Source organism: Crocodylus porosus, unplaced genomic scaffold (genome assembly GCF_001723895.1).
Source record: "Crocodylus porosus isolate Cpor-Errol unplaced genomic scaffold, CroPor_comp1, whole genome shotgun sequence".
Taxonomy (NCBI): Eukaryota; Metazoa; Chordata; order Crocodylia; family Crocodylidae; genus Crocodylus; species Crocodylus porosus.
Window position 1 is genome coordinate 21790061 of NW_017728907.1, and position 24384 is coordinate 21814444.

At 44.8% G+C, this 24384-nt stretch overlaps 1 protein-coding gene across 2 annotated transcripts in view; it reads left to right on the forward strand.

Moving 5' to 3' along the window:
• The first annotated feature begins 4147 nt into the window (after positions 1–4147).
• The window catches only part of DHX9 (DExH-box helicase 9), a 48377-nt gene continuing 28140 nt past the window's right edge, over positions 4148–24384 (forward strand). Inside the window, exons 1-10 of one of the 2 annotated variants that reach the window (XM_019530960.1) lie at positions 4148–4243; positions 4408–4530; positions 5983–6123; positions 10926–11043; positions 11261–11373; positions 11840–11988; positions 17899–17945; positions 19030–19166; positions 19831–19920; positions 20005–20166. In XM_019530960.1, the coding sequence (XP_019386505.1) occupies positions 4420–4530; positions 5983–6123; positions 10926–11043; positions 11261–11373; positions 11840–11988; positions 17899–17945; positions 19030–19166; positions 19831–19920; positions 20005–20166 (1068 nt within the window). In that variant the 5' untranslated portion in view covers positions 4148–4243; positions 4408–4419. Of the gene's footprint in view, positions 4244–4407; positions 4531–5982; positions 6124–10925; positions 11044–11260; positions 11374–11839; positions 11989–14364; positions 14452–17898; positions 17946–19029; positions 19167–19830; positions 19921–20004; positions 20167–24384 lie in introns of those variants that run through there. The other variant, XM_019530961.1, reaches the window with a different exon arrangement.

The following is a 24384-nucleotide window of genomic DNA, read 5'->3' on the forward strand; positions in this document are numbered from 1 at the left end:
AGCATCCTCTTCTCAATGTAACACTATCCTGCTGCCTAGCTTGGTATTTTAATGCACTCATTTTTTATATAAACCTAAAAAACCCATGACTGCACACTGGTAAGGAAACCAAGGAGTATTTTTGAAAGCTTCATGCCCAGAAGACATTTCTCTTTTTGTAGGTTTCCTTCCCCTTAGTTTTTGCACTCTTTCATCTAACAAAACATTCAAAGACCTTTTTTTTGTGACAGGAAGCACTTTCAGCCCTCTGATGCAGGGGTCAGCAACCTACAGCCTGTGGACTGGATCCAGTTTATGGAACTTTTGGATCCAGCCTGTGGCTGTGGGACTTCAGCAGCATTTGGCGGTGGGGAGCTTTGACTGCGGACAATCTCCCTATGTCACTGTGGGGATGAGCACTGATTGCATGGTGCTCCGCCTGTGCTGCTGTGGAGACAAGTGGCAGTAGCAGCAGGGTCCTAGCACCTACCCATCTGATTTTGACTCAGGGTGGTTATTCTAATTTGCAGCTGGAAGAGGTTGCCTGCTAGGGCTATGTGAAGCTTCAGTAACTGATTCAATTTGGCCCAATTTAGCAGCCAAATCTCCGAATAGGAATAGAATCAGGAGGCCCATTAAAAAGTCCAAATCGAATTGGAGAGATTTGGAGATTCAGAAGGCTTGCAGTTTTGTGATACAAGTTTTGCTTTCAACAGTTTGAGGTGCACAGACTTAGAAGCCAAGGTAGAGTTAGATGATTGACTAGGCTTTTCTAAAGATTATAAGAAATTTAGATAAGCTTTTTCGTCAGACATGGAACGGGAGATGGTCTCCCCATCAGCCAATGAGTATGTGCATCTGCACTGAGTTCTTGTGCTACCATTCCTTTGAGAGAGACTGCAGAGCGCCAGCCTTACAGGGCTCTAGGTAGAAGTAAGCCCATGTACACTCCTAGTTAAAGCTATTCTAGGAAAATTTCTAGACTGATTTTCCCAAGGCTGTTTATAACAATTTACTGTTTATAATAAAACCCAACTTTGTTCTGGTTTTCAGTATAATTCTGTTTTTCCCAAGGCTTTTATTTTGTTACTTTTAACATTATTTCTAATGGGAAATCTTGTTACTGTTATTCTAATGATGTTTACAAAACAAGACACTTTTTAATAATAGGTAATATAGAAATAACCTATCTAAATATGTGAACTTCAAGTGAGTAACTTCTTTTTGTTTTGATAATCAACAAAGCTGCGAAATCATTAAACTGGGTTTCTTCATGAACTTTTTTGTGTAACATTTTGATTATATTTCTGTGGGTTCTGGGGATCATAAACACATTCTTAAAAATAGTTGCATCACTGTTTTCTTTCTGCTTTGGAAAAATGCCCTTTGTGAAGCAGTAGAGAGGCAGGTGCATAGTAAGGAATTGATTTCTTTCTTTTTTAAAGTTAGTAATTGTTTTTACTTTTTGTTGCAATTTGGGATGAAAACAAATGTTAAGAGATTGAAACTTTTCCGGCCAGATTGAAATCCTAAATTTTGTTTACCTCTGCTTAATACATCCTAGTGGCTGGTGCTAGGGCTTGGCAACCCAAGCTACCCTGGCTTTGTTTTTGCCCTTTCATCTTCAATTTTGACCAAAAAACCCCACAAAACAAAAAGGAATTGGTAATTTTCTGCCTGGGCATCTAAAATCAATCCAACCAGAAATACAGTATATGAGGCACAACCAGGAATTGTATATCCAGGATACACTTTTATTTTTTTACCTAAAGATAGCAAAGGGTCAAAAACAGTTTTCACTAATTGTTCCTTTTAGCATAGCAGTCCTCCTATCTGTCTCTGTTTCTTCTTTAATAGCAAGGGTGTTATTAGTGTTGTTTAGTTCTCTAAAATGCCTAGCTATCTAGATACAGTACTGTGTGTTCCTTGCATAGTGAGGCTAATATGGTCACCCAGAATGGTTTGCATGTGCCATTCTGCTGGAAGGATAAAGTTTGTAGTAGTATATTTAAGTTCTGTTCTCTCAAATGTTGATTTTTTTGTGTGTGGCTATTTCCCCTTCTCTATACAGCTCCTGACCTTCCAGGTGCTGAGTTTCCTGGATTGGAATCGAATAAGCCCTTAAAGCACATACTCCACTTTAAAATGAGATAGTCACTTTGACTAAAAAAGGACTATTCAAATGCTTGAAGTTAACCATATGCAGTATTACTTTGGATCCAAGTGTTGAGTGCTCAGGACTTTGCAGAATTGACTGAAAAATGACACTGGACTTTCACAGGACTTTTACTCTGTGCAAGAAAATGAGAAAGCTTAGGAAGCAAGTCCCAGCTTTTCTTATGTTCCCTGGTTTATAATAAAACCCAACTTTGTTCTGGTTTTCAGTATAATTCTGCTAACCACCCAACTGCATTACCTTAAACCAGACCAACTTCTTATCTCAGCTTGGGGTAGCACAGTGGTGTCAAATACATCTGGTCTTTCAGGCCAAATGATTGATGCACAACCAACCCATGTACTAGATGAATTGCATGGGGATGGCCACATGGGCCAGATCAAGCCCATGGACCCTCTGTTACATGCTAGATCTAGCACCCATGGCGCTCACTCCAGCCAGTCTGGGGCCTGGAAGGAAGAGGCCCAGCAACCTGCCATGGGAACAAGCCATGATACTGCTGGGACTCCCAATGCCATGGGTCCTGCCTAGGCATTTGGGTGTTACCAGGAAAAGGTCTCCCATCAAGATAGTGGGCCTGACTGCCTGGCTCTGCAGGCCAGATTTGGCTTGTGGTCTATAGTATGTTTGTGACGTACATGGATGAAGGCAATAGTAACTTATTCACAACTACTTTTCATACTTCTTCCATTTCTAGTCCGGCTCCTAGTACAAGCTAGAGGAGCACTTTAACCTGTGCTGGCTGATGTGGTCTGTGCATAGTAAGTCATGGCACAGCTTCTGTGCCCCCTAATGCATTTCCCTGCACCTTTTCATCTGCCTATAGTTTCAGTCCTGGCACTCCTGACAGTATGGTTACATACAGCTGTAAAACTTAGTTTTGTTTTCTTTGCACCATGTAAAGGTGACCAATGCCTACTTAACAGCTGAGGTGTCCCCTTTTTCGGCTACTTTGATGTACGAGGAAAACCTGAAGTTTTTTCCTTTACATTTTAAATTCCTTAATTTTTTTTTTATTTTACAAAATCAGCAGTGTACATCTTCTCTTCCTAGGCCTTGCTCCAACACTAGCTGGAAGCTCTCACAGTACAGTTATTGTGAGCTCTACCCTGTGTATGACAGATGCCTGTTGAGTCTTTAGCATAGGCTTATTTTACTTGTTTACTCATTAGAGTTAAAGCAGCAAGAGCTTTAAACAGGTTAATATACAGACCCTTCAATCCCAGTGGTTTATCTCTGGCCCTTGTGGAATCCGCATGATGCGAGTGCTCCTGTCCTAGCAGAGGCCTCCTGTGTAGATAAGTGAGCTGGCCACCTATATGCCCAGGAAGAAGGATGTGGCCAGGAGGACCCCTGGCAACTGAGGCCATCTTTCTGTCCCTCATCCATGTACGTCTTCAGGCAGTTTCACCGGCTCCTTGGACTCGTTGGCGAGCCAGGGGGTGCTGACTGGTGTATGCTGCTCCATGTCCCCCCAAAGAGCACTTGCTGTTAGTCTTTGACCCTTGCTCTTGTCTGTTTGCTTCAGTTGTCCTAAGGACTCTGCTGGTGAACGCTTACTAGTCCCTTCCAAAAACAGAGGGTAACTGTTTCTGTGCAGGCCCAGGCCATGATTCCTCATGTACCAAATAGGCCCACACAGACAGGACCTCTGGTTGGAAAGCAAAAATGCAAGAGTCAGCCACGCTCCCCTGTGGAGCAGCAAAAAGCACAGACCTCTCTAATCTGTGGGGTCCTGTCCAGGGACAACGGGCTGCCAGCGCCTGGTGCTGTCCCCTGCCCCTCGAGTGTTGGGCCTATGCTGGGAAGCTACAGGTCCAGGAGTCCTGTGATCATACGGCTGAGGGAGCTGGGACAGGCGCCCCCGAGAGGAAGTTTTAACCCCTGTCCTAACTACTGCGTGGTGGATTCGGTGTCGGCTGGGAGTCAGGCAGGCCCCCATCCGCTGGGGGCGCTGCCCCGCCCCGTCCTTCGGGCCAGCTCCACCACTGTTCAGTGCGCATGCGCCCAGCGGGCGCCATTTTGCTGGGCTCGGTGGGCCGCGCGTCTCACCTGTGACAGCAGCCGGGCCGGGGAATAACGGCGCAGGTCAGCCACTGCAAAGCGCAGCCCCGCGCGAGAGGAAGGAATGGGTCGGCGTTAGTGCGTGTGCGCAGTCGCCGTCAGGCTCAGTTCCACCCGGAAGTTGCCTGCGCGAGGGCTGGGAGGGGTGCGCTGTTGTGGCGGCCGCCAACTGTCGCGTGTGCCCGTAGGGCGGCCCCGCCATGGGGGACGTGAAGAACTTCCTGTACGCCTGGTGCGGCAAGAGGAAGGTGACGCCGGCCTACGAGATCCGCGCCGCCGGCAACAAAAACCGACAGAAGTTCCAGTGCGAGGTGCGGCCGGGCGGGGCGGGGCGCCGTGCGGCGGCTGCTGCTCTCGCGCGTTGTGGGGGTGGGGCTGTGCTGCCCCGGCGTATGTAGCTGGGCTTCCGGCGGCATTCAGGGCGCAGTCCCAAGGGCAGGTTCGGTGGCATACTGAAGGTCTCTGGTGCTTGGGGCCTCATGCTTATATTTGCGCCCACACCTTTGTCACAGAGCGGAATGGAAGGGTCCCCTGGCAGCCAATTCCAGAGCCAAAGGGGTGGGGCAAAAGTGCTGGCACAATAGCGTGGCAAAACCAGAAGCAAGCCCCCCCCCCCCAATAAAAGATATCACACACGCACCCTGTGCCAGAAGCAAGCCCCACCAATAAAAGATATCACACACGCCTTAAGTGGGGAGGCTACAGGAAAAGGGGACAGCATATTTCTTGGAGCAAGTAATGAAAAAACAGAGAAGGAAGTGCCACTCACAGTTTCAAAACAAGTGTGCCAAGTGGGGACACTGAACAGAGCACACCAAACAGCACCCGCTGGCCCTCAAATGAGTCTAGGGAGCCAGCAGACACTGCCCGGTGCTACTCTGCTTGGAGACGGGAGTAAAACAGGGCAAGGAAAGCAGTGCCCAGGGACCCTCCCGGCCAGAGCCTCATTCCTCATCAAGTACACAGCCAGCTTGGCCAGGGCTAGGAGGAGGTTGACCAGCAGGTTCTGGTACTGGTAGGGCCATGGACAGGGAGCACATAAATAAACAGGTGAAAGGAGAAGTGGAGCCAGAACCTCAGGAAGAGGTTCTGGAGGAGGCAGTACAGGGACTGCAGCCATGTCTCTTCCCGCTCACAGAAGGGCCTGTGGGAAACAGGAGACTGGGCAAGACAGACCTATGATTTGACCCAGTAAAGGGCAATGCTTATGTATGTGTGCAGCCATATATATGTAATGAAAGAAGCAGTCACCAGTTCTAGTATGTGTCACATGTACGAGAGGATTTGGTGACCCTGTTGTTTTGCTGAGAAGTGGGTAAAGATAAGCTGTTCTTTCCTTTGTGTGGTGTGAAGCGTTATACCAGCCTCTGTTCCAAGAGAGGGATTGAATATTCATATCTGAGTGCCTTGGATTAAAGGGGATCATTTGATTGAAGGCTGGCGACGAGGCTGCTGTAGGTCTCAATCTGGATGACACATGTTTAAGAAAGCGAGCACAGGATGGGAGAGAAGACTGGGGAATTCATTGCTGCCTTCAGCACTCAGAAATGCCTTCAGGAGGTATAATATGCAGTGGAGCCTCACACAACATGCAGCCAAAGGGCTGATGGACTACACAGCATGTGTCCACCAGCTGCTGTGCAGTTGAGCAGCTCTGATTTAGGTTAATCACTGGGGTTCTGCGCTTATTGGGGCTCCGCTGGGTTTGGTGGTTGGGAGATGCTTGCCTTTATTAATTCTGCAAATCCATTTCTTGTCTGCAGGTTCGAGTGGAAGGCTTTAACTACATTGGCATGGGCAATTCCACTAACAAGAAAGATGCACAGAGCAATGCTGCTCGGGACTTTGTCAATTACTTAGTTCGAGTGAATGAAGTAAAGAGAGAAGAAATTCCAGCTTTAGGGGTAAGCTACTTTTTATCCTTGCATGTCATACAAGAGGCTGGGGATATTTTCATTGGGAGCCACCTTGTAATGCAAAGCACTGTATAGGTCTTTGGCAGCAAGGCCAAACTTGGGACCTTTGGACTTAAGTCCAAAGTCTGTGAACTACTTCTGCCTAATACAGTAGATCTATTAGTCAAGACTGTAATAGGCTCATTGTTTTCTATAACACCAGATACCACCAGGGAGGAACACAGTGGCATACTAAGCCAGTTTGGGTTGTATATGCAAGGGAAAACCTCTTGGTAAAACTATTAGAGGAGATTTCAAGAGGTAATTTCTTGCTGCTCCTCTGTTTCATGTGTAGCTGTTTAACGCTGTATAGGGAAGCCAGTAGTGGTTGTGCAGTCCGCTGCAATATTGCCCTCTTTATATTTCTTCTACATCTGGTCTGTCTTTCGTCTTGGATACTTCTGATTCATTCATGGCTCCCCAGAGCAGTTGTTATCAGCAGTCAATTTTACTTCTTTATTCGAGATTTAAATAGTAGCCATTAGTGCATCTACACATGTGCCTTACTGTGGAGTAGACTAACTAGCTCCTCAGTTAAACGTCACAGTCTACATGTGTGCCAGTATTAGGGCACAGTAAATTAATTAACTCCACTATAGGATAATAGTGTTGGGGACAGTACTATCCTACAGCAGAGTTATTTACTTTGCTGAAACACGTGTTTAGACAATCACAGGGGCTGGCTGGAGCATGAGGGTGCTAAAGTGCGGAGGGTGTCTGTTGCCTAGCCCCACCCTGTGGCACCCCCAGCCAGTCCCTCTGCTGCTCAGCGTTCCTACCCGGAGCCCAGAGCTGACCCCCCAGAGCCACTTCCAGCCTGGGGCTGTTCTGCCCTAGCTCAGTGTGCTGCATTCTTGAGCGCATGTGCAAGTACTGTGCCCAGGAGCAGCTAACTCCATTGCAAACTGCACTGATGTTTGTTTCATCGCGTTAATAGCACATGTAGATGCACCCAGTGAAGCTGGCATAGCCATGGTAGAACAGAAGATAAGATTGTTATCAAAGTGCTAGAGGGGTGGTATCAAACATATGGCCTATGGAGCTGTGTTATCTGGCCAGTAGGGTTCCCAGAGGGGCTAGGAATTTGGGAGCTGAGTGTGTGGGGGGGGCAGGGCCAGGCGGTCCTGGCATCTGCTGCTGAAATCTTCAATATGGAGGCCCAGTGGGGACAAGTGTTGGCAGCAGGGGGAGAAAGCTGGCACTAGCTAGGTTACCTCCCACTGCTGCTATGTCTGGACCCAGCCACAAAAGAGCCTTGTAGCCCAGATCAGGTCCGGGGGGGCTGAGTGAGTTTGATACCCCTGCACTAGAGTGAGTATACCTGCAGACTTAAGCAAATGGTAATTTGTTAGGCCTCGGAGTTCTGAATATTATATTTTAATAGGACTTGTGTTTTGAAGGCATTGATAGCTTACATCATCCCCCTTGTCAAGAAAAGCTTCTTTCTCAATACTGATCAGTGAGGTCCTGCCTCATAAAGCTGTTTTGAGACTTCCTTTTAAAATATCCTGTTTTTAGTGACTTATAACTTTAACTGCTTGGGTTGAAATTTTCTATTTTGTTTGTCTTTGAATGTTTTTGAAAAAATTCAGCCAAAATGCTTGGGCTATTTCTAAGTATAAGACTCTCAAGTATATTTTGGTAATAATAAATTCTAGGAACCTTTTTTTTAAGTGCGCTTTTCACCAGGGACTTTAAATTTGGAGGAGAGTGTGTGACCATTTGTGATCCTTTTTAGAATTCACCCACACTTATTAGGTTTTGAAAAATTGCAATTTCATATGTTTGGTAGATTCTTTTAACCTGGTGAATTGTAAGCAGATTTTATGTGCGTTGAATATGCTGCAGTCTGAAGTTAAACACGGTTTTCTTCTGAAATCTCAGCCCAGGGTTGCTTCAGCCTGTGCTGGATATGCATGTCTGAACTACAAGCAGGAAGTCTCTCTTGTGTTTTCAGTGACCTTCTACTTCCTTGCTGTGTCCTTACAGTGGGAGAGAGACTGTGTGATTCAGATATGCATTAGACATGAGAGAGACCTGTTGCAGGTAGGAGTTCGAGACAGGAGACAGGGATTGATTTATCTGGTAGCTGGGATGGAGATTGAAATTGGCTCAGCAAGGACAGCCTGATGGGGAACTAATAGTTTGTGGAGGTGGGAGACATAATGAAGAACCTGGGTGTGGAGGAAGAACTGGTATTGGATGGAGAAAAAGAATGGCATCACGATATGGGAAGTGATGATTTGGGGCACTGTGACTGGATGAGGTGTAGGAAAACACATTAACAGGCTGTCAGTAGGAATATAGAATTGTTGTGTAAATGTAAGCATAGGACAAGAGGGATATGATGCGAGGAGGAGGATCTAGGGAGGGTGGTACTGGTTGAGTACAGAGACTGATGTGAGATTCACTGGATTAAGACTAATTTCATAAACCAGGGGACTGGGATAAGATGTCTAAGGAAATGCCTGAGACCAAATGAAAACAATGAGTCTAGAACAGGGGTGGGCAATTATTTTGCCTGGAGGGCCGCTTAATGAGTTTTGGTGAGCTGTTGAGGGCTGTAAGGATAGCCCTGGCCCTTGGTAGCCATCTTGGGACCAGAAGTCCTGGCCCTAACTCCTGACCTTCGCCACTAGAAGTTCTTTTGGGAGTGGGGTGTTGCCATCTTAGAACCAGAAACAAATCACATGCTAAAAGTCAAGCACGTACTATAACATATTTTAGTTTTTAGTACTGTGAGGGAGGTAAGGAGCCTGGGGGCTCAGAGTTGTCCAGTCCCGGCGTCGTCGGGCATGCCTACCAGGCGCAGACTCAACACGCTGGGTGGAAACTGACCTCTTGCAGGGCCCCGGAAGAGAGAAGGCCCGGAACGGATGGCGGCTGCATAAAAGAGGCGCCAGAGCCAGACGACGAGGCGGCAGGACCGGAAGGACGGGACGGAGGAGCTGCCGCCAGAGAGAGCCCCTGGAGGTGGAAGCGAGCCGCCCGCGGAGGCTGTAGGACCTTCTGGGGCAAGGGCAAGCCCCAGCAGGGTTGATGAGTCGAGGGAGTCAGCTGGATGTGGCTCCGGACTGCTTGAGGCCGCTGGGAGCGGCTGGCGCCGGCAGACTGCAGGAGGGGAGCACTGCCGGTGCTCCAGCAGCGTGGGGCGGCAGTGCCCCAAGAATTCCTAATCAGGGCGGAGGAGTGCCCGGAAGGGAACGAAGCGGGGGTTTCTTAACCCCGGATTACCCAAGGTGACGTTGGCACGCCTGCAGGGAGGAGGCGGACTCACCCTCACGGGGGAATCCCTGAGGGTGACGGTCAAGATAATTTGCTTCTACTAAGCGGAAGCTCGGACTGGCATCGTGACATGGCCGGCCTAGGTAGGCGGTCACGCTACCGGAGGCCTGGGCGAGGGTGTAGGGGAGGAGGAGCCCTCAGTGACGCGGGACCCCGCACGTGCAGCAAGTCCCAGTTCTGGACCAGCACGCACCGTACAGTCGGAACTGAACCGGAACCATCAAAGTCGTGGCAGGCGAGTCAACGGCGCGTGAGAGTCAGGGAACGACCGCTGCGAGCAGGAGACGGTCCCCGAGCAGGGGGAGGAGGAACAGCGACACACAGCGGTCAACTCTGCCGACACCCCCCCCCCCATTACAAAAATATTTTTGTTATGATTTGTGTTTACGTAGTGTATATAGAGGCAAACATATAATAGCTCAAAAATAGTCTTACTCTTGTATATTGTATGTGGGGTGTGGTTGAGGGTGAGGAGGGTGGGGTTTGTGAGAGGGTGTGGCTGTGTGTGTGTCAGGGTGTAGGGTATGTTGTGGGGGCAGAGTGGATGTGTGAGGTTTGTGGGGTGCGGGGAGGCCTCCCGCACACTCCGCCACCACAGCTCTCCGTTGCTCAGGGCTGCCAGCTGGAGCTGTGTACCATAGAGGGGATTGTGAGCGGAATGGTCTCCACACACCCCCACCCTCTCTCTCACCCACACCTTGCCCACCTGAGCTGCATGCTTCCACTGCTCCCTGGGCACGAGCTCCGCATTCACACCAGCCCCAGCCCCATGCTTCTTGCCCCTACCCAGCTGTCGCTCCCAGTTCCCTACCTGCTGCCTGGAGCAAGCGCTGCATCAGAGAAAAGAGAGGGAGCAGCTGGAAGCCAGAGAAGCCGAGCAGGTCCCCCAGCAGCTGCAGCAGTAGTCTTGCCTTGCTGACTGAGCCAGGCCCTTCTACCCATGAGGGTGGAGTGAGGCGGGCAGGCTGGGCAAGGTACAGTTAATTGTTGGGCATCCATGGGTCAGATGAAATGGCTCAATGGGCCAGAACTGGCCTGCGGGCTGTACTTTGCCTGCCCCTTGTCTAGAACAAGGGTCAGCATCTTGCGGGCCAGATCCAGTCCATGAAAGGATTGTATCCAGCCTGCAGAACTAGGACAGCAGTGGCATTTAGTGGCATGGGAGTCCACAGGACAGGGTGCCATGCCTTAAAACTAAGTTCTGTTAATTTGGCCCATCACTCCTCAAAGGTTACTAATATTTTATCTAGAATAAGGAACCAGAGGTGGGGAAGAGACAGGATGTAGTTATAAATACTTAACATTTGAGCCTCATCAGTATTGTTGAAAGAGACCTGGGATAGTGTTGCTGTATAGTGATCATATCTTTTGGTATAAGAACTTTTCTGTTGAGTATTAAGAATGTTTATTGTGTTATGAAGCTGGTACTACAGTATTTTCATGCTTGGACTGTTGCTGTTCTGTAGCCAGCAGTTGCTGATGCTCCTGATGGACCAGTGCCTGGTGTGGCAGGAGATAATAGTGTGGAAAAGTCTACTTTGGGGGGACCTCTTCCTCCACATTTGGCTATCAAGAGTGAATCAGGTAAGATTTTGAATATCTGTAATTTACATATTTTTGTATACTTGTATTTTTCTATAAAATTAAGTTCAGTAAAATAACAAAAAACATTGCATTTTTGAGGCCGAGATGATGTGATTGGCTTCATGGCATCCAGTAACACATCTTTTCAGAATTCCTTGATTTCCCCCCCCCCCCCCCCCGTGCATCTTAATTTTGATGACAGTTTTTTTTTCTGTAGGTGAAAGGCCACCTCCTGGGCTTGGAAGCTCCGGCTATGGAGGAGCACAGTGGGACCGTGGAGCAAATCTGAAGGATTACTACTCAAGGAAGGAGGAGCAGGAGGCACAGGCAGTATGTTGTCCAGTGTAATTTTTTATGTAATTTTAGCTGGTGAAAAGGTATTTTTTCCTTCTAATTATTTATTGATCAGATTTTTGCAACTGGTTTTGCAAATTTCAGTTGATTTAACTCTGGTTATAAATTTATCTATGAACAGTAACCAAATAATTTCTTACCATCCAACAACCTACTAACTCTTAACGAATCTATGCATTGTTTAAACTTTTATAACAATAATTTTGGGTACCCTAGGGGGTGGTTGTCTTTATGTTGCCATTTAGCTTGTTTACTTACGTGATGGAAATATGAGAAAGTACTAAGATATTAGAGATGTAACATTACTAGTGAATATGCCTGACTATTCTAGGGCGTGAGGACAAGTTATTCAGAAAATCTGAGATTAAGTTATTGCAAAAATGTTTTAAAACATGAAAACTGACAGTTATCCCCAATAAGTTTAATTTATTTTAAATATTAGACCTTGGAGTCGGAAGAAGTAGATTTAAATGCTGGTCTTCATGGGAATTGGACCTTGGAGAATGCCAAGGCACGTCTGAATCAATTTTTCCAGAAGGAGAAGATCCAAGGAGAATATAAATACACTCAAGTGGGGCCTGATCACAACAGGTTTGCTAGTTTCATTCCTATCTTGCTGTATCAAAAATTAGTATTATTTTTTGGCAACAAGTTTCCTGGCCTAGTTATCCTGTGGTTCCATGTGGAAAACTTCAATTCTCTTCCTCAGTCAGTAAAGATGATAACTGTGGTGACCATAAGCCTGAAGAAGAGCATGTGTCTCATGTTTATCCTCAGCAGCTCCTTCCCTTACTTTTCATTTAAGTGCCTTTGGCTGGTTTTGCAGAACGTCTAATCCAGTGTCAGACTAGTAACAGTGCTCAATGCCTTTTGAGGGGAAGGAGAAGAGATCCTTCCTTGGGCATTGGGATACTAATGATGCTGTGGAGAAATCTTTATGACTTTCGACACTTGCTTTTTAAATTGTGTCCACATTTCCTTGTAGACATATAGCTATGATCTGATTAATTGTTGAAGTCTCAGTTAAATTGTTGGGAAGCCACCTCTTGGTAAATATTCATTTATACCAGTCAAGGATACTGGCAGTAATCTGACCTAATGCTTTACAGTTCATTAGGCACAAAACATCCCTAAAGGACACTTTACTATTACATGGCTAGAGCTGATCAGTTTTTTCAATGCAAGTTTTCCATAGAAATTCTTGGTTTGACAGAATCTAAGTATTCTTTAGGAGTGTAGTGATTGAACTGATTTTTCAGCTGCAAGCAAGCAGGCTAGCTAGTTTCCTGCCTAGTTCTCCAGGTGGCAGAGAGCTGCGGCTTGGCCACGGAGGGAACAAACTGAAAATCTCTGTTTTGGTTTCTGTTTGGTTTGGAACTCACTGTTTTCCTTGTGATTTGATTTTTGAAAACTTTTGCAGTAAGACCTTTCCATCGAGCTCTGTTGACTACCATTTTATAGTGCTTTTGTGGTCAGAAATACTGACATACCTTAATTTATTAATTTATCAGTTCCATGTAAATAAGCCTGTCAAAGGCTCCTGTACCCTTTGTCTTCTGAAATGTGCGTACTGTGAGGATTTTACATTCACTCTAATTCTGTAATTTGTGAGCTACTTATAGCAGGTAGCTAGGATCTCAGGATTATTTTTGTAGCTGATTCCTATTAGCTACAAAGAATATGTGCCAGATATGTTAAAATGTTACCTGAATGTTCATATGAAGAAGTCCAGTTCTTGCTGTTGTTCTTGTCATTGTTTCAAGTCACTTCACTTCCACATCATTATTCAAATGGAGATGCTTAACCTCTTTCAAATGAACAATGTAAGAACTTAGTTTTTTGTATGTTACTATGCAGTTAGAGTTTATTCTAGGTATGTTGCTCAATTGAGTTTTTATTTCTGTAGTTACTGCTCATGTGATGGTACAGGTTCTTTGTGGGAAAAGACCTTAAAATCTATGTGCTTGAACAAATGAGGTGGGGTTTGGTGACAGTATGTTTCTCAGCCTGCTTGCTGTTCTTCCAGAGAGCATTCTAGGGTGTAGTATTTATTACTCCCAGGAAGGCTCGTATGGATTACTCTCATGGGACTTGGCATATTAGAAAGGGGATTATGATAGAAATCTGCTGCCACACTTCTTGTTTAAAGATCTTTTAAAGCATTCTGGCTCTCTTAGAGGCCGAGAAAAAATTTGCAAAGTTGGTGAATTTTTCTGACAGATGGTTGCTGCATGGTTTTGGAATGTCAGGATGTTCCTGGAGAGCACCAGTCCTTATGGTTATCAAGTCAGTTTTAAGATCTATATACATTCACAAAAACATCCACTAAAAATGAAAATGTGATTCTCCATTAGATCCTCTCACTAATAGAAAGCAAACTGACATGCCAATATGTGGAATGTTATTAAAATAGATAGATTTATCTAGCTATATCTACACAGATATAGAAATCTGTATCAGTCTATATCTATATCTGTCTAATAACACTACATATATTGAAGTGTCAGGCTTGCTCTCTATTAGAGGATTTAATAGAGAAACATGTTTTCTTTTTTAGTGGATGTTTTTTCACTTTCTCTTAAAGACTGAATGGGTACTGGGACTTGATAATATCAGTAAATTTAGGCTTTTTCTGTATTTGACAAGAACATGTATTTTTAAGTGTTTACACGGTCCTCCTGGTACATAAAATAGGATCTGACCATTTTGGCAAGTGATGTTATGGGGCTTTTGCCTTTTGGAGCTCCACTGGTGGTTTGGGACAGCAGTGCAACTCATTCTGGGCTGAAAGTGGTAGCAGTCTGCAACACCAGAGATCTGTATTCATTCACACATGTGGTGCTGCTTAGGCTGTACTAAGCAATCACATGGGAGTTTATTGTAAACTGATTTCTGGTGTTGCTGTTCTCCCCTTAGGTGGAGGAGAATGAAATTGAGTGCTGACTATAAGCCTGGCTGAGAAACATGCTGTCTTCGGTGTCTTTTAATGAAAGGGTGGCTGTTGGGTCAAAGGCCACTGGCTCTCAGGGACACATGAAGCTGCTGTGCCTGAAGGTCAGTTCACTAGTGGTGCAGGAAGGAGTTTTAACTTCTAATCGAAATCCTCACTTAACCTCTTTTTTATTTACAGCAAGAATCAAGGCCACATCTAGCTGCAGGGTGCAGGAAGTACCAGAGGCATAGTGTGCAAAGAGGAACTGCATCTGTTAGAGCCCAGTCAAACAGCTTGGATCATATTTGCAAGTTTAAACCCAACATTATAAAAAGATGGTTTTAATGTATAATCTTCACATACCCACATGATGAGACTTAAGGTTTTTGAAAAAAAGATGAAAGAGAGCTACGTGTCAAACATGTAGAATTTCACTGGAATTTTTTGGTGTCTTCACTTCTAAACTTTTTAAAATTTCAGCATTAATGAAAGTGCCAGTAGTTTCTTAAATGAATTTGCCACCTGGCTACTAGGTCTGCATGTTTTCATGGTGTATAGGGCTACCTTAGTTGTAGGCAGGTGCCAAATCACGTGGAAGTAAGGACTTGGTAGTTCCAGTGTGCAGCCTCTGTCTGCTAGTGTTACTGCAATTTTTAATGTTAGGCAGCATTACACAGAGGAATAATGTTAAGTGAATCACTGATAACTGACTGTTATAGCTTTACTTTGTCACATTTAAACATCTGGGTCAAAGGAGGGTAGAAGCCTGTCTAAGCACACATACCTTGATGCTGGAGTGAAAGATAAGACATGTGACCTGCCAGAGCATCCTCTTTTGGGCTCTTTAGCAGTTCTCTTACAGGGTTAACTTTAATTGAAGTTATTTGATTCTCAGAATTAACTGTAAGATTCATCATGAATTTGTGTTAATGAATCAAAACTGAACTTACTGGATTTACTAGCTGTTTTAATAGATTTCATAGATTTAGGGCTGGAAGGGACATCAAAGATCATCAAGCTCAGCCCCCTGCCCCAGGGGCAGGAAGTCAGCTAGGGTCAAAGGATCCCAGCAAGATAAGCATTCAGACATTTCTTGAACGAGTCCAGAGTAGGTGCTTGCACCGCTTCTGCAGGGAGTCTATTCCAGATCTTGGGGGCTTGGACAGTAAAGAAATTTTTTCATATGTCCAGCCTGAATCTGTCTTGGAGGAGTTTATGACTATTGGTCCTAGTATTTCCTTGGGGCACTCTGGTGAACAGACATTCTCCCAGATCCTGATGTACACCCCTTATGTACTTATAGGCAGCTACCAGCTCCCCCCGAGTGTGCTTTTCCAGGCTGAAGAGTCCCATGGCTCTCAGGCTCTCTTCATAAGGCCTATTCTCTTGCCCTCTGATCATCCATATGGCTCTTCTCTGGACTCTCTCAAGCTTCTCAACACCCTTCTTGAATCGCAGAGCCCAGAATTGGATGCAGTACTCCAGTGCAGCAAGAGGATGACATCCTGAGATTTACTTGAGAAGCATCTATGGATGCAAGCCAGAGTTTGGTTTGCTTGACCAGCTGAGACATTGCATTGGTGGCTCATGTTCATCTTGTAGTCAGTCATGACCCCCTAGTCTCTTTCAGCAGTGGAGCTAGCAAGCATAGCACTTCCAAGCCTATAAGTATGCTGTGGGTCGTCGTCCTCCCCCCCTCCCCCCCGAGGTGTAATACCTTACATTTATCAGTATTAAACATCATCAGGTTTGTATCCACCCACTTACTAAGTTTATCCAAGTCAGCCTGGATCACTAGCCTGTCCTCAGGTATGGACACTATGCCCCAAAGTTTAGTGTCATCGGCAAACTTAGTCAGTGTGCTTCTGACACCACTGTCTACATCGTTGATAAAGATGTTAAAAGAGAACCGGTCCAAGAACAGAGACTTGTGGGGCACCACTCGTCACAGAGCACCATGATTTGCTACCATCAACCACTACACTCTGGATCCAACCTTGGAGCCAATTTCCCAGCCATCGGACTGTGGTGTAGCCAAGGCCACAGTTGGCCAGTTTTTCCATGAGGAGGTCATGGGACACCAGATTAAAGGCTTTTTTAAAGTCCAAGATTATGACATCAATCTCTTATACCTTATGCAGATGGTATGTCACCTGGTCATAGAAGGAGAGGAGATTGGTCAGGCAAGACCTACCTGTGACAAACCTGTGCTGGCTATCCCTCAGGATGTTGCCCTCAGCCAGCTTATCCAGTAGGGTCTCTCTGATAATTTTCTCCAGTACCTCCTGAGCTTGTCATATTCAGCTTTCCTGAAGTCGAGGACTTCTGTATTGCTGACTGACTTGCCAACATTGCGATAGATAGTAAAGGTGATCAGCTCGTAGTCATTATCACCCAGCTTCCCATCGATACTTAGGTCACTGACTAGGTCATCCCCTTTGGCTAGTACCAGGTCCAGCAGTGCTTTACCTCTTGTTGGACCTTAGACTTCTTCAGTCAAGTAGAGCTCATCCACGCATGTGAGGAAGCTTTGTGACCAATCGGATTTGGCTGAGTGCTCTTCCCATTAGATGTCTGGGTAGTTAAAGTCTCCCATGATAATCATGCACCGAGAGCGTGCAGCGTCAGCCAGTTCCCTGGCAAATTCCTGGTCGAGCTCTTGTTTCTGGTTAGGAGATCTATAGTAGATTCGTACCATAATGTCTCCTGTGCCACGTTCCCCATGTATTTTAACCCAGAGAGACTCTAGTCATCTTTCCTTGGTGCCAGTGTCAATATGGAGGACGTGTAGCTGTCCTTGACATAGAGAGCTACCCCCCCACCCCTTTTATCTGCACGATGTTGCCTGTACAGGGTATAACCATCATACCTGTGGCCCAATCATAGGTAGAGTCCCAGCAGGCCTCCGTTATCCCTGTGATGTCATAGTCATTCGTTTAGCAGGAGGACCAGTTCCTCCTGTTTATTCCCCAAGCTCCTGTCATTGGTATATAGGCAGGCAAGTGTCCCACTGGGAGGGCCCTGCCTTCCCTACAGTTTTACCAGCTGCCAACTTTGCCAGCATTTTAAAAGTTAAACTCGAGGGGTTTTCCTCCTTACATGTTATCACCAGTAATGAGAACTACACAGTCCAGATTCTGCTCACAGTTTTCAGTGGTTGCACATTAACTACCAAGTTGCATTGGGTATAAGTAAGGGAAGAATCTGCAGCTGGAACCAGTTAAACAGTTCAGTTGATGTATGAGTCAAAACAGACTCCAGCTTACTTGGCTGCATAACCTTTATAAGGCTAGAGGCATTAGTAGCTCTTATTTTAGTCATTAGTTTGTTGATGTGAGAATCTGTGACTGAACACACAGGGAGCAGAGCTGGTGATTAAGAAGCTTTTGCTTCTACAAAAAAATACAGAGAAAACACCTCTTTATGAATGTTTATATGGAATTATTGAAGAAAATTGTTGGGTTTTGATGAGCTTTTCTCTAAACAGTCAGAAAGCCTGGCCATCTTGACAGTGTCTCATTAGTCACTCTCAGCATTTGAAACCTTAAACATATCTCTGTGTGTTACAGGAGCTTTATTGCAGAAATGAACATTTATGTCAAGCAGCTGGGCAGAAGTAAGTGTTTCTCTCACCTTCCTATCTTGTTAGTGATGGATGTCAGAGCAGACAACATGAGGACTTTTATAGGAATACAAGCAGTATGAGTGAGAATTTTTCCTGCATTGTTGTTTGTGCACATGGGCTGCCAATAGGTAGATTCAGGCTCACTCAGTGTACAAAGTTTTCATACCACTGGTTACTCTTGGGAAATGCTGTTACTTTTTTCTCTGCTGAGCTTTCATACTGGCTGTTCCTTACATCAGCCCTTTCTCCATAGGCTAAAAGATTGGTTAGGGATAAATGTCTATGGCAGGGATGTCAAATTAACTTCCTGCTTTGTATCCAGAGGATGGGGCTCTTCACAGGCCAAGTCTGGATGTGGTGGCAGTGGCAGGGCAAGTGGCAGCTATGGGAGTTAGCACAGCTGTTGTTCTTTCCTCCCTCTCCTCCCAACACAGCCCCCACCAACATTCATCCCCAGCTGGCCTCCATACTCTAGATTGTGGTGGCAGGCCCCACCCCTAAATTCGCAATCCTTCTAGGAACCCCATGGCCCAGATGATGCAGCTCCATGGGGCACACATTTGACACCACTGATCAATGTTATGTAGGATTTTTCTATGCCTGGCTAGTGAAATAGTCTGTCAGTCACTTAAGGGATGATAATGGGTTGGCCTCTTCCCTCTTGGAAGCCCACTGCAGAAAACTCCAACATGGGCCCATGGCTAGAAATAGAAACTTTCAAGAAGGTCTCATCAGGTTAAATATCTAATTGGTTATATGGGTTCAAGGTCTATGGGCCTAGAGTGAAGGAACATTGGGAGAACCTTAGAGGGTCACACATTTTTAAAACCGTTAGTTAGAATTTTTTATTATACCAAATACATATTCTCACTAGTCTTAGCTGAATACTGTAAGGTTAGACCCTCCTTATTTGACCCTCCTTATTTTGCAGTGCTACACACTGCATCAATTATTACAGAAAGCTTCTGAGTAGTTATAAAACCCATTCCATGTTGATGCTTTGTGCTGAAGCTGCTTACTCAATTGGAAAACATGCACCCTTGGCCACTGTAATCTGTACTCCTTTTTTATTTAGGGATATATGCTCGTGAACATGGATCAAACAAAAAGCTGGCTGCGCAGTCATGTGCTCTGTCCCTAGTCAGACAACTCTACCATCTTGGTGTTATTGAGCCTTACTCTGGACAGACAAAGAAGAAAGAAGGAGAATCGGTAAATCTTACAGGGAAGCAGATATTCCCTTTTCTTTATGAGGTCTTCGAGCATCCTCTGAGCCAGATGGAACAGTATATAACCTGACAAAATGTATTTGTCAGTTTATACACAATGCTTAATATCCTGGAATCTAATACAGCTTTCCGATCTTCTGGACCAAAGACGGATTTTGACTTGAGGAAAGATAAGTTACTCAGATCAGGGAAATAACAGTGAGTGAGTGAGAGACCAATTGGAGCAGCATAGAGGAATGATACTAGATTGTAAAATAAAATCTTTTTAGAACACATCTGGATTTGTTTTATCACTTTAAAATAACAAATCTAAGAAAAATGCTATATTTATTTAATTTTAAATTTCTCAGCTATCCAATCAGATTCTGGCAGCACTGTAGTATTTTTCTTGCAGAGCTGGAAGGGCTTGTTTAATTGTTCAGTTAAAGTTGATTTTTAAAATAGTATGATATTTGTGTTGCTCTTAAATGTTGAAAAAATACTTTTATAAATAAGAATCTTGAGCTGACAGTGCCCCTTCAACATTTCCTTTCCTGAAAACTTCTTTGTGGTTCAGTATGTTTTTTGCCCCCAGTGTCCTGAGGGTCTTTCTTGCTGATCCTATATTTTGAATATCTTGGTTTTCTTTATAATATTTAATTCCCTAGGTGGAAGCTTATGAAGTGACGCTGTCTCCTGATTTGGAAAATCAACTTCAAAGCATCATACAAGATCTCTGTCTTGAGATTGCACCATGGGTGAGTGCGTGACTCACATTTTACTCCGTTATATTTTTAACATGAGACGAACAAATTTGACAGCTTATTTGTCTAAAATTGTAGCCTGAAGATTCCAGCAATCCTGTTTTGCTTAACATCGGAAAGCTGGCCCACTTTGAACCATCCCAGAAACAGAATCATACAGGAGTTGTTCCTTGGTCACCCCCGCAGTCCAACTGGAATCCTTGGACCAGCTGCAATATTGATGAGGGTCCCTTGGCATATGTAAGTGTAAGGCAGATTTGAAAAATGAATGTGTTCTTGTTCTGATATTCCTGGAATTTTTAAATGCATCTTATTGAACACCTCGGAATGTTTAAAAAAAATCCTTCTCTTTAGGAAAATTCCTTTGATCTGGCCTCTTGTCATTTGGGGCCTAGTAAAGGTCCATTGATTTCAAAAGGACTGCATTGATTTCAGGCAGTCTGAAGTAGATCCTTTGACAGCAGTATTTTGAAAGTGCCACTAGTTAGTGTTTTGGGTCCTGCTTTGCCTGTCATTCTGCAGTCCTTGGCACAGTTCGTGGTAAAGTCAGAAGGTAAAACATACATGCGTCTTTAGACTTCAGTTTATAACATTTTGCTTTAATGTTTCTAGTACCCAGTGTTTATAGGAGTCCAGTATGTTCGTAGTCAATAGAGGAGAATTATCAGATCAGCACCAATAAAAGGGAAATAACATTATCCACTATTGGCTTTTTTTGGCTACAAAGGCCAAAAATGTTTTCCAATAATTATCCCTTTTTGCCGGAGCCTCTGGACACCTGGGTTTCCTCTGGCCCATGGGGCCTCCAGATGCTTGGGTTCCTTCCCATGAGCCAGGGTGACCCCAGATACACCCCCATTCTCTCACTAGCAGGCTGGGCTGGAGCAGAGCAGCTGCTATGGTGTCCCAACTGGGACATGTTGCAGACTGTGGGCTGGGGCCAGGGTGGCTGCTGTAAAAGGTACCAAATGCTGCAGTGCTGGGGCAGGGAGGGAAGGGGCAGGTAGAGCTGACTGGCCTGACCCAGCATGATTCAGCCCGGAGTTCCTGGGGGTCTGCATCCCACAGGCCAGAGGCAGAGCCTGGCAGGGGCCAAGACAGCTGCTCCTCCCTGCTGTGTGCAACAGAGTCCTTCCTCCAGCCTCTCAGCCCAGCTGGGTCTGCCCTTCCCAGGGCCAGGTCCATTCAGTTTCCCCTGCAGGGCATGGGCTTGACATCTACCTGGCAGCAGCAGCACCAGGCCCTTCCTCTGCTGGAGTCCAGCTCCCAGGACCTGGGGCCCAGCTTTGGGGAAGGAGTGGCCTGATTTCTCCTGGCCTGGAATAGTCCTGTGGCCCTCCACTGGGCAGAGGGAAGAGAGTAGGGAGCCTAGCTCAGAGACCACTGAGTCCTGGGTAAACAGGAAGGCTCACACCTTCCCCCTCAGCCTTGCTGGGCAGGCTCAGGCAGCTGCCCCCCAGCTGGGGTTCAAGGACATCATGTGGAAGAGTAGAGGCTGAAGGGCTCCACACAGCCAATCGTAGGCTCTGTTAGGTTAGCCTTGCTTGCTGCAACTTGCAGAGGCACTTTTACATGTGCTCCAGGAGTTGAGGGGTCAGCGCTTTAATCACAGGGGCTCTCATAGCTACTCTAATTACAGTGCCGCCACATCTCCTGTATCATCATCACGGTGCTTAGAAATGGCAATGGGAACACTTGAACTAAAGTTTAAGCAGCCCCGCCACCATTTTTAAGCATGGGGTCACTGATACACAAGGTGCTGGAGTCTTGTGGAGCGTGGCAGTTCACACTCCAGCAGACGCGATTAATTGAGAACAGCTGATTGCAAAGTACATGCTCTAAATATTTTGCATGGAGGAAATGCCAGTAGAGCTTTCAACATAACGAACTTAATACAGCACCTCAGGATGTACCATGCTACTGAATACAATGATTTCCTAAAGATGACTACAAAGAAGAAAGAATCAGGGTGGGGGAAAAAACTGCACCCGCGCAACTGTCATTACACAAGACACACAAGGTTCTTTGGGTAAATCCAATACCTTTTATCAGACCAACTCAGATAGTTGGAAAAATTCTTTGCAAGCTTTTGGGTACAGATACTTTGCATCGGGGAGAGGAGGCATCTGCAGTTGGTCTGTTCTGTTCCTGGATGGAGTAGAAAAGCAGCCACAGGGCAGTACGTATGTAAGAAAGCCAGTCAGTGACAATGTAAATTGAAAATTGCCTTACTTGGTACAACCTACACCCCTGTATCATTACACAAAGCACTAAAAGGCTCATAGAAATTTGGAAGTGGAGATGCCAGGGCTAAAAAAATTACTAACCATTTAGTGGAATTTATATCTCTGGATGATCAGCTATTTTCCATTGTAGAAGATACTGGATTTTGCCATCTCATTGAATGTCTAGAGCTTCGTTACACATCGCCCAGCAGAAAGTTTACAGCTGAGACTGCTCTGCGAGAGCTCTACAGTGTTGTTTTAAAGCACATGCAGATGCTGGTTGAAGATGATCATGTATGAACACTTAGCTTTATGACTGATATTTGAAGTTCTGATGTATCACCTATGTCAATGCTGAGTTTAACTGCACAGTGGATAGACATGAATTACAATTTACAGAAGGCAGTACTACAGGCCCAGGAGTTCAGCAGTTCCCATGTAGCTGAGGCTATTTCAATGGCATTTGACAAGATGTTTGCAGCATGGAAAATCCTGAGGACAAAAGCTCATGCCATTATCGGGAAAAATGCAAGAAACATGGCAAAGGTAATGCAAGATTCCGGTTTGCCAAGCTTACCTTGTGTAGCACATACATTCCAGCTCATTTTGAAAAAAGGAGTGTTATCACAGCACAGCATCTCACTCACATACTGGCTGTCAGATGAAAAATCATTGGGCGCTTCAAACATTCTCCATTGACCTATACTCATCTTCAGGGGGTACAGACTGAGCTCAGAGTGCCTTCCAAGAGGTTACAGCAGGACATACAGACAAGGTGGAACAGCATTTCCTACATGCTGCAAAGCCTTTTGGAGCAGAAATGTGCACTTGGAGTGTATGCATAGAGATGTAAAATTTCCGGAAGTTTTGAAGCTATAGAAAAAAATGTTTTTATTGGAAAAAAATGGAAATATATGCGATACTTATTTTCTTAGCACCCTTTACAGATCTAAATTCACTTTCCTACTTCAAGAATGTAAAATGCATTATGTATAACTTGATTTGCTCATAAAATTACCATGCTTGGTATATTTATTAAATTTAAAAGTATACTATATTCAGGCAATAATTACAAATTTACTAATTGAATTTAATTTAAAATGTTTTTAATTTTTTGCTACAAATGGAGCTACAAACTGCTGAACTCTAAGGAATCTAACATCTTTTAGTTTTTGTCAGTTTATGAGAAGCAGGCAAAAATTAAAGTTGAAACCAGAAGAAACCATCAACAAAGAAAGTTTATTATGTATTCTGGACTTGGTCTCCTGCACAGTGACAAGCAGCTACAGAAAGCACTAATTTTTAGAAAAAAAGCTGAGATAAAAAGGAAAAAAAACCCCAAGAATCATTAAATACAAATTTTGCTACATGAAAATGTCTAATCAGTCTCATTTTCTGAGCTATCACTATCAACAGTTTCTGGTTCTTCTGATCCTTCATTTTTATCATCTTCATGGACTTCTGAAAACTGAAGGTTTGCCTGGTTTGAGACAAGCTTCTCTTCTCTTTCACATGCTAGTTTATTTCTTGTTTTGGTGTGAGTATTTCCAAACATAGACCAGTTTCTTTCACACACCACACAAGATGGAGGAATCTGAAGCGGAAGGAGTCAGAGGCTGTGTTGTGCAAAGGGCTTTGCCACCATGTTGCAGGAGGAATGTGCTTGGCAGAGTCTCAGACTGAATTTGGGGGCCAAATACCTGAAGATGTTCTGTATTCTGCAGCATTTGAAAGTACCTTTCCAACATCAAGTCCTAAGTGTGTTGCTTGTTTTGTAAGCCAGTTGAATGCAGTAGCAGTGCTATCATCACTAACATTTTTACCTTTTGAATCAGATCCAAGAGATTTGCAGCAGCATGAATTGATTGGCAGTAAAATTCTTCCCGTCTGTTAATAAAGTATTTCACTTTTCTTTCATCTGTACTTGTAAGCAGAGATGCACATGGATTCTCAAAAACAGTTGATTTTATCTGGGCCATTTATTAAGGAATGTCTGACATAAGTGCACTGTCTGATTCAGATGCAGTGATTGCTGAAGAAATTGACTTTAGAAACTTCAGGGAGTTCTGCTGCTGAACCCAGAAGACATCCTCATCAAATATAGTGTTCCTTGCGCTTCTGGATAGTTTAAGATCCTCAGTTATAGATTTCATAGACATTAGGGCTGGAAGGGACCTTGGAAGATCATTGAGTCCAGCCCTCCACCCAAAGGGCAGGAAGTCAGCTGGGGTCA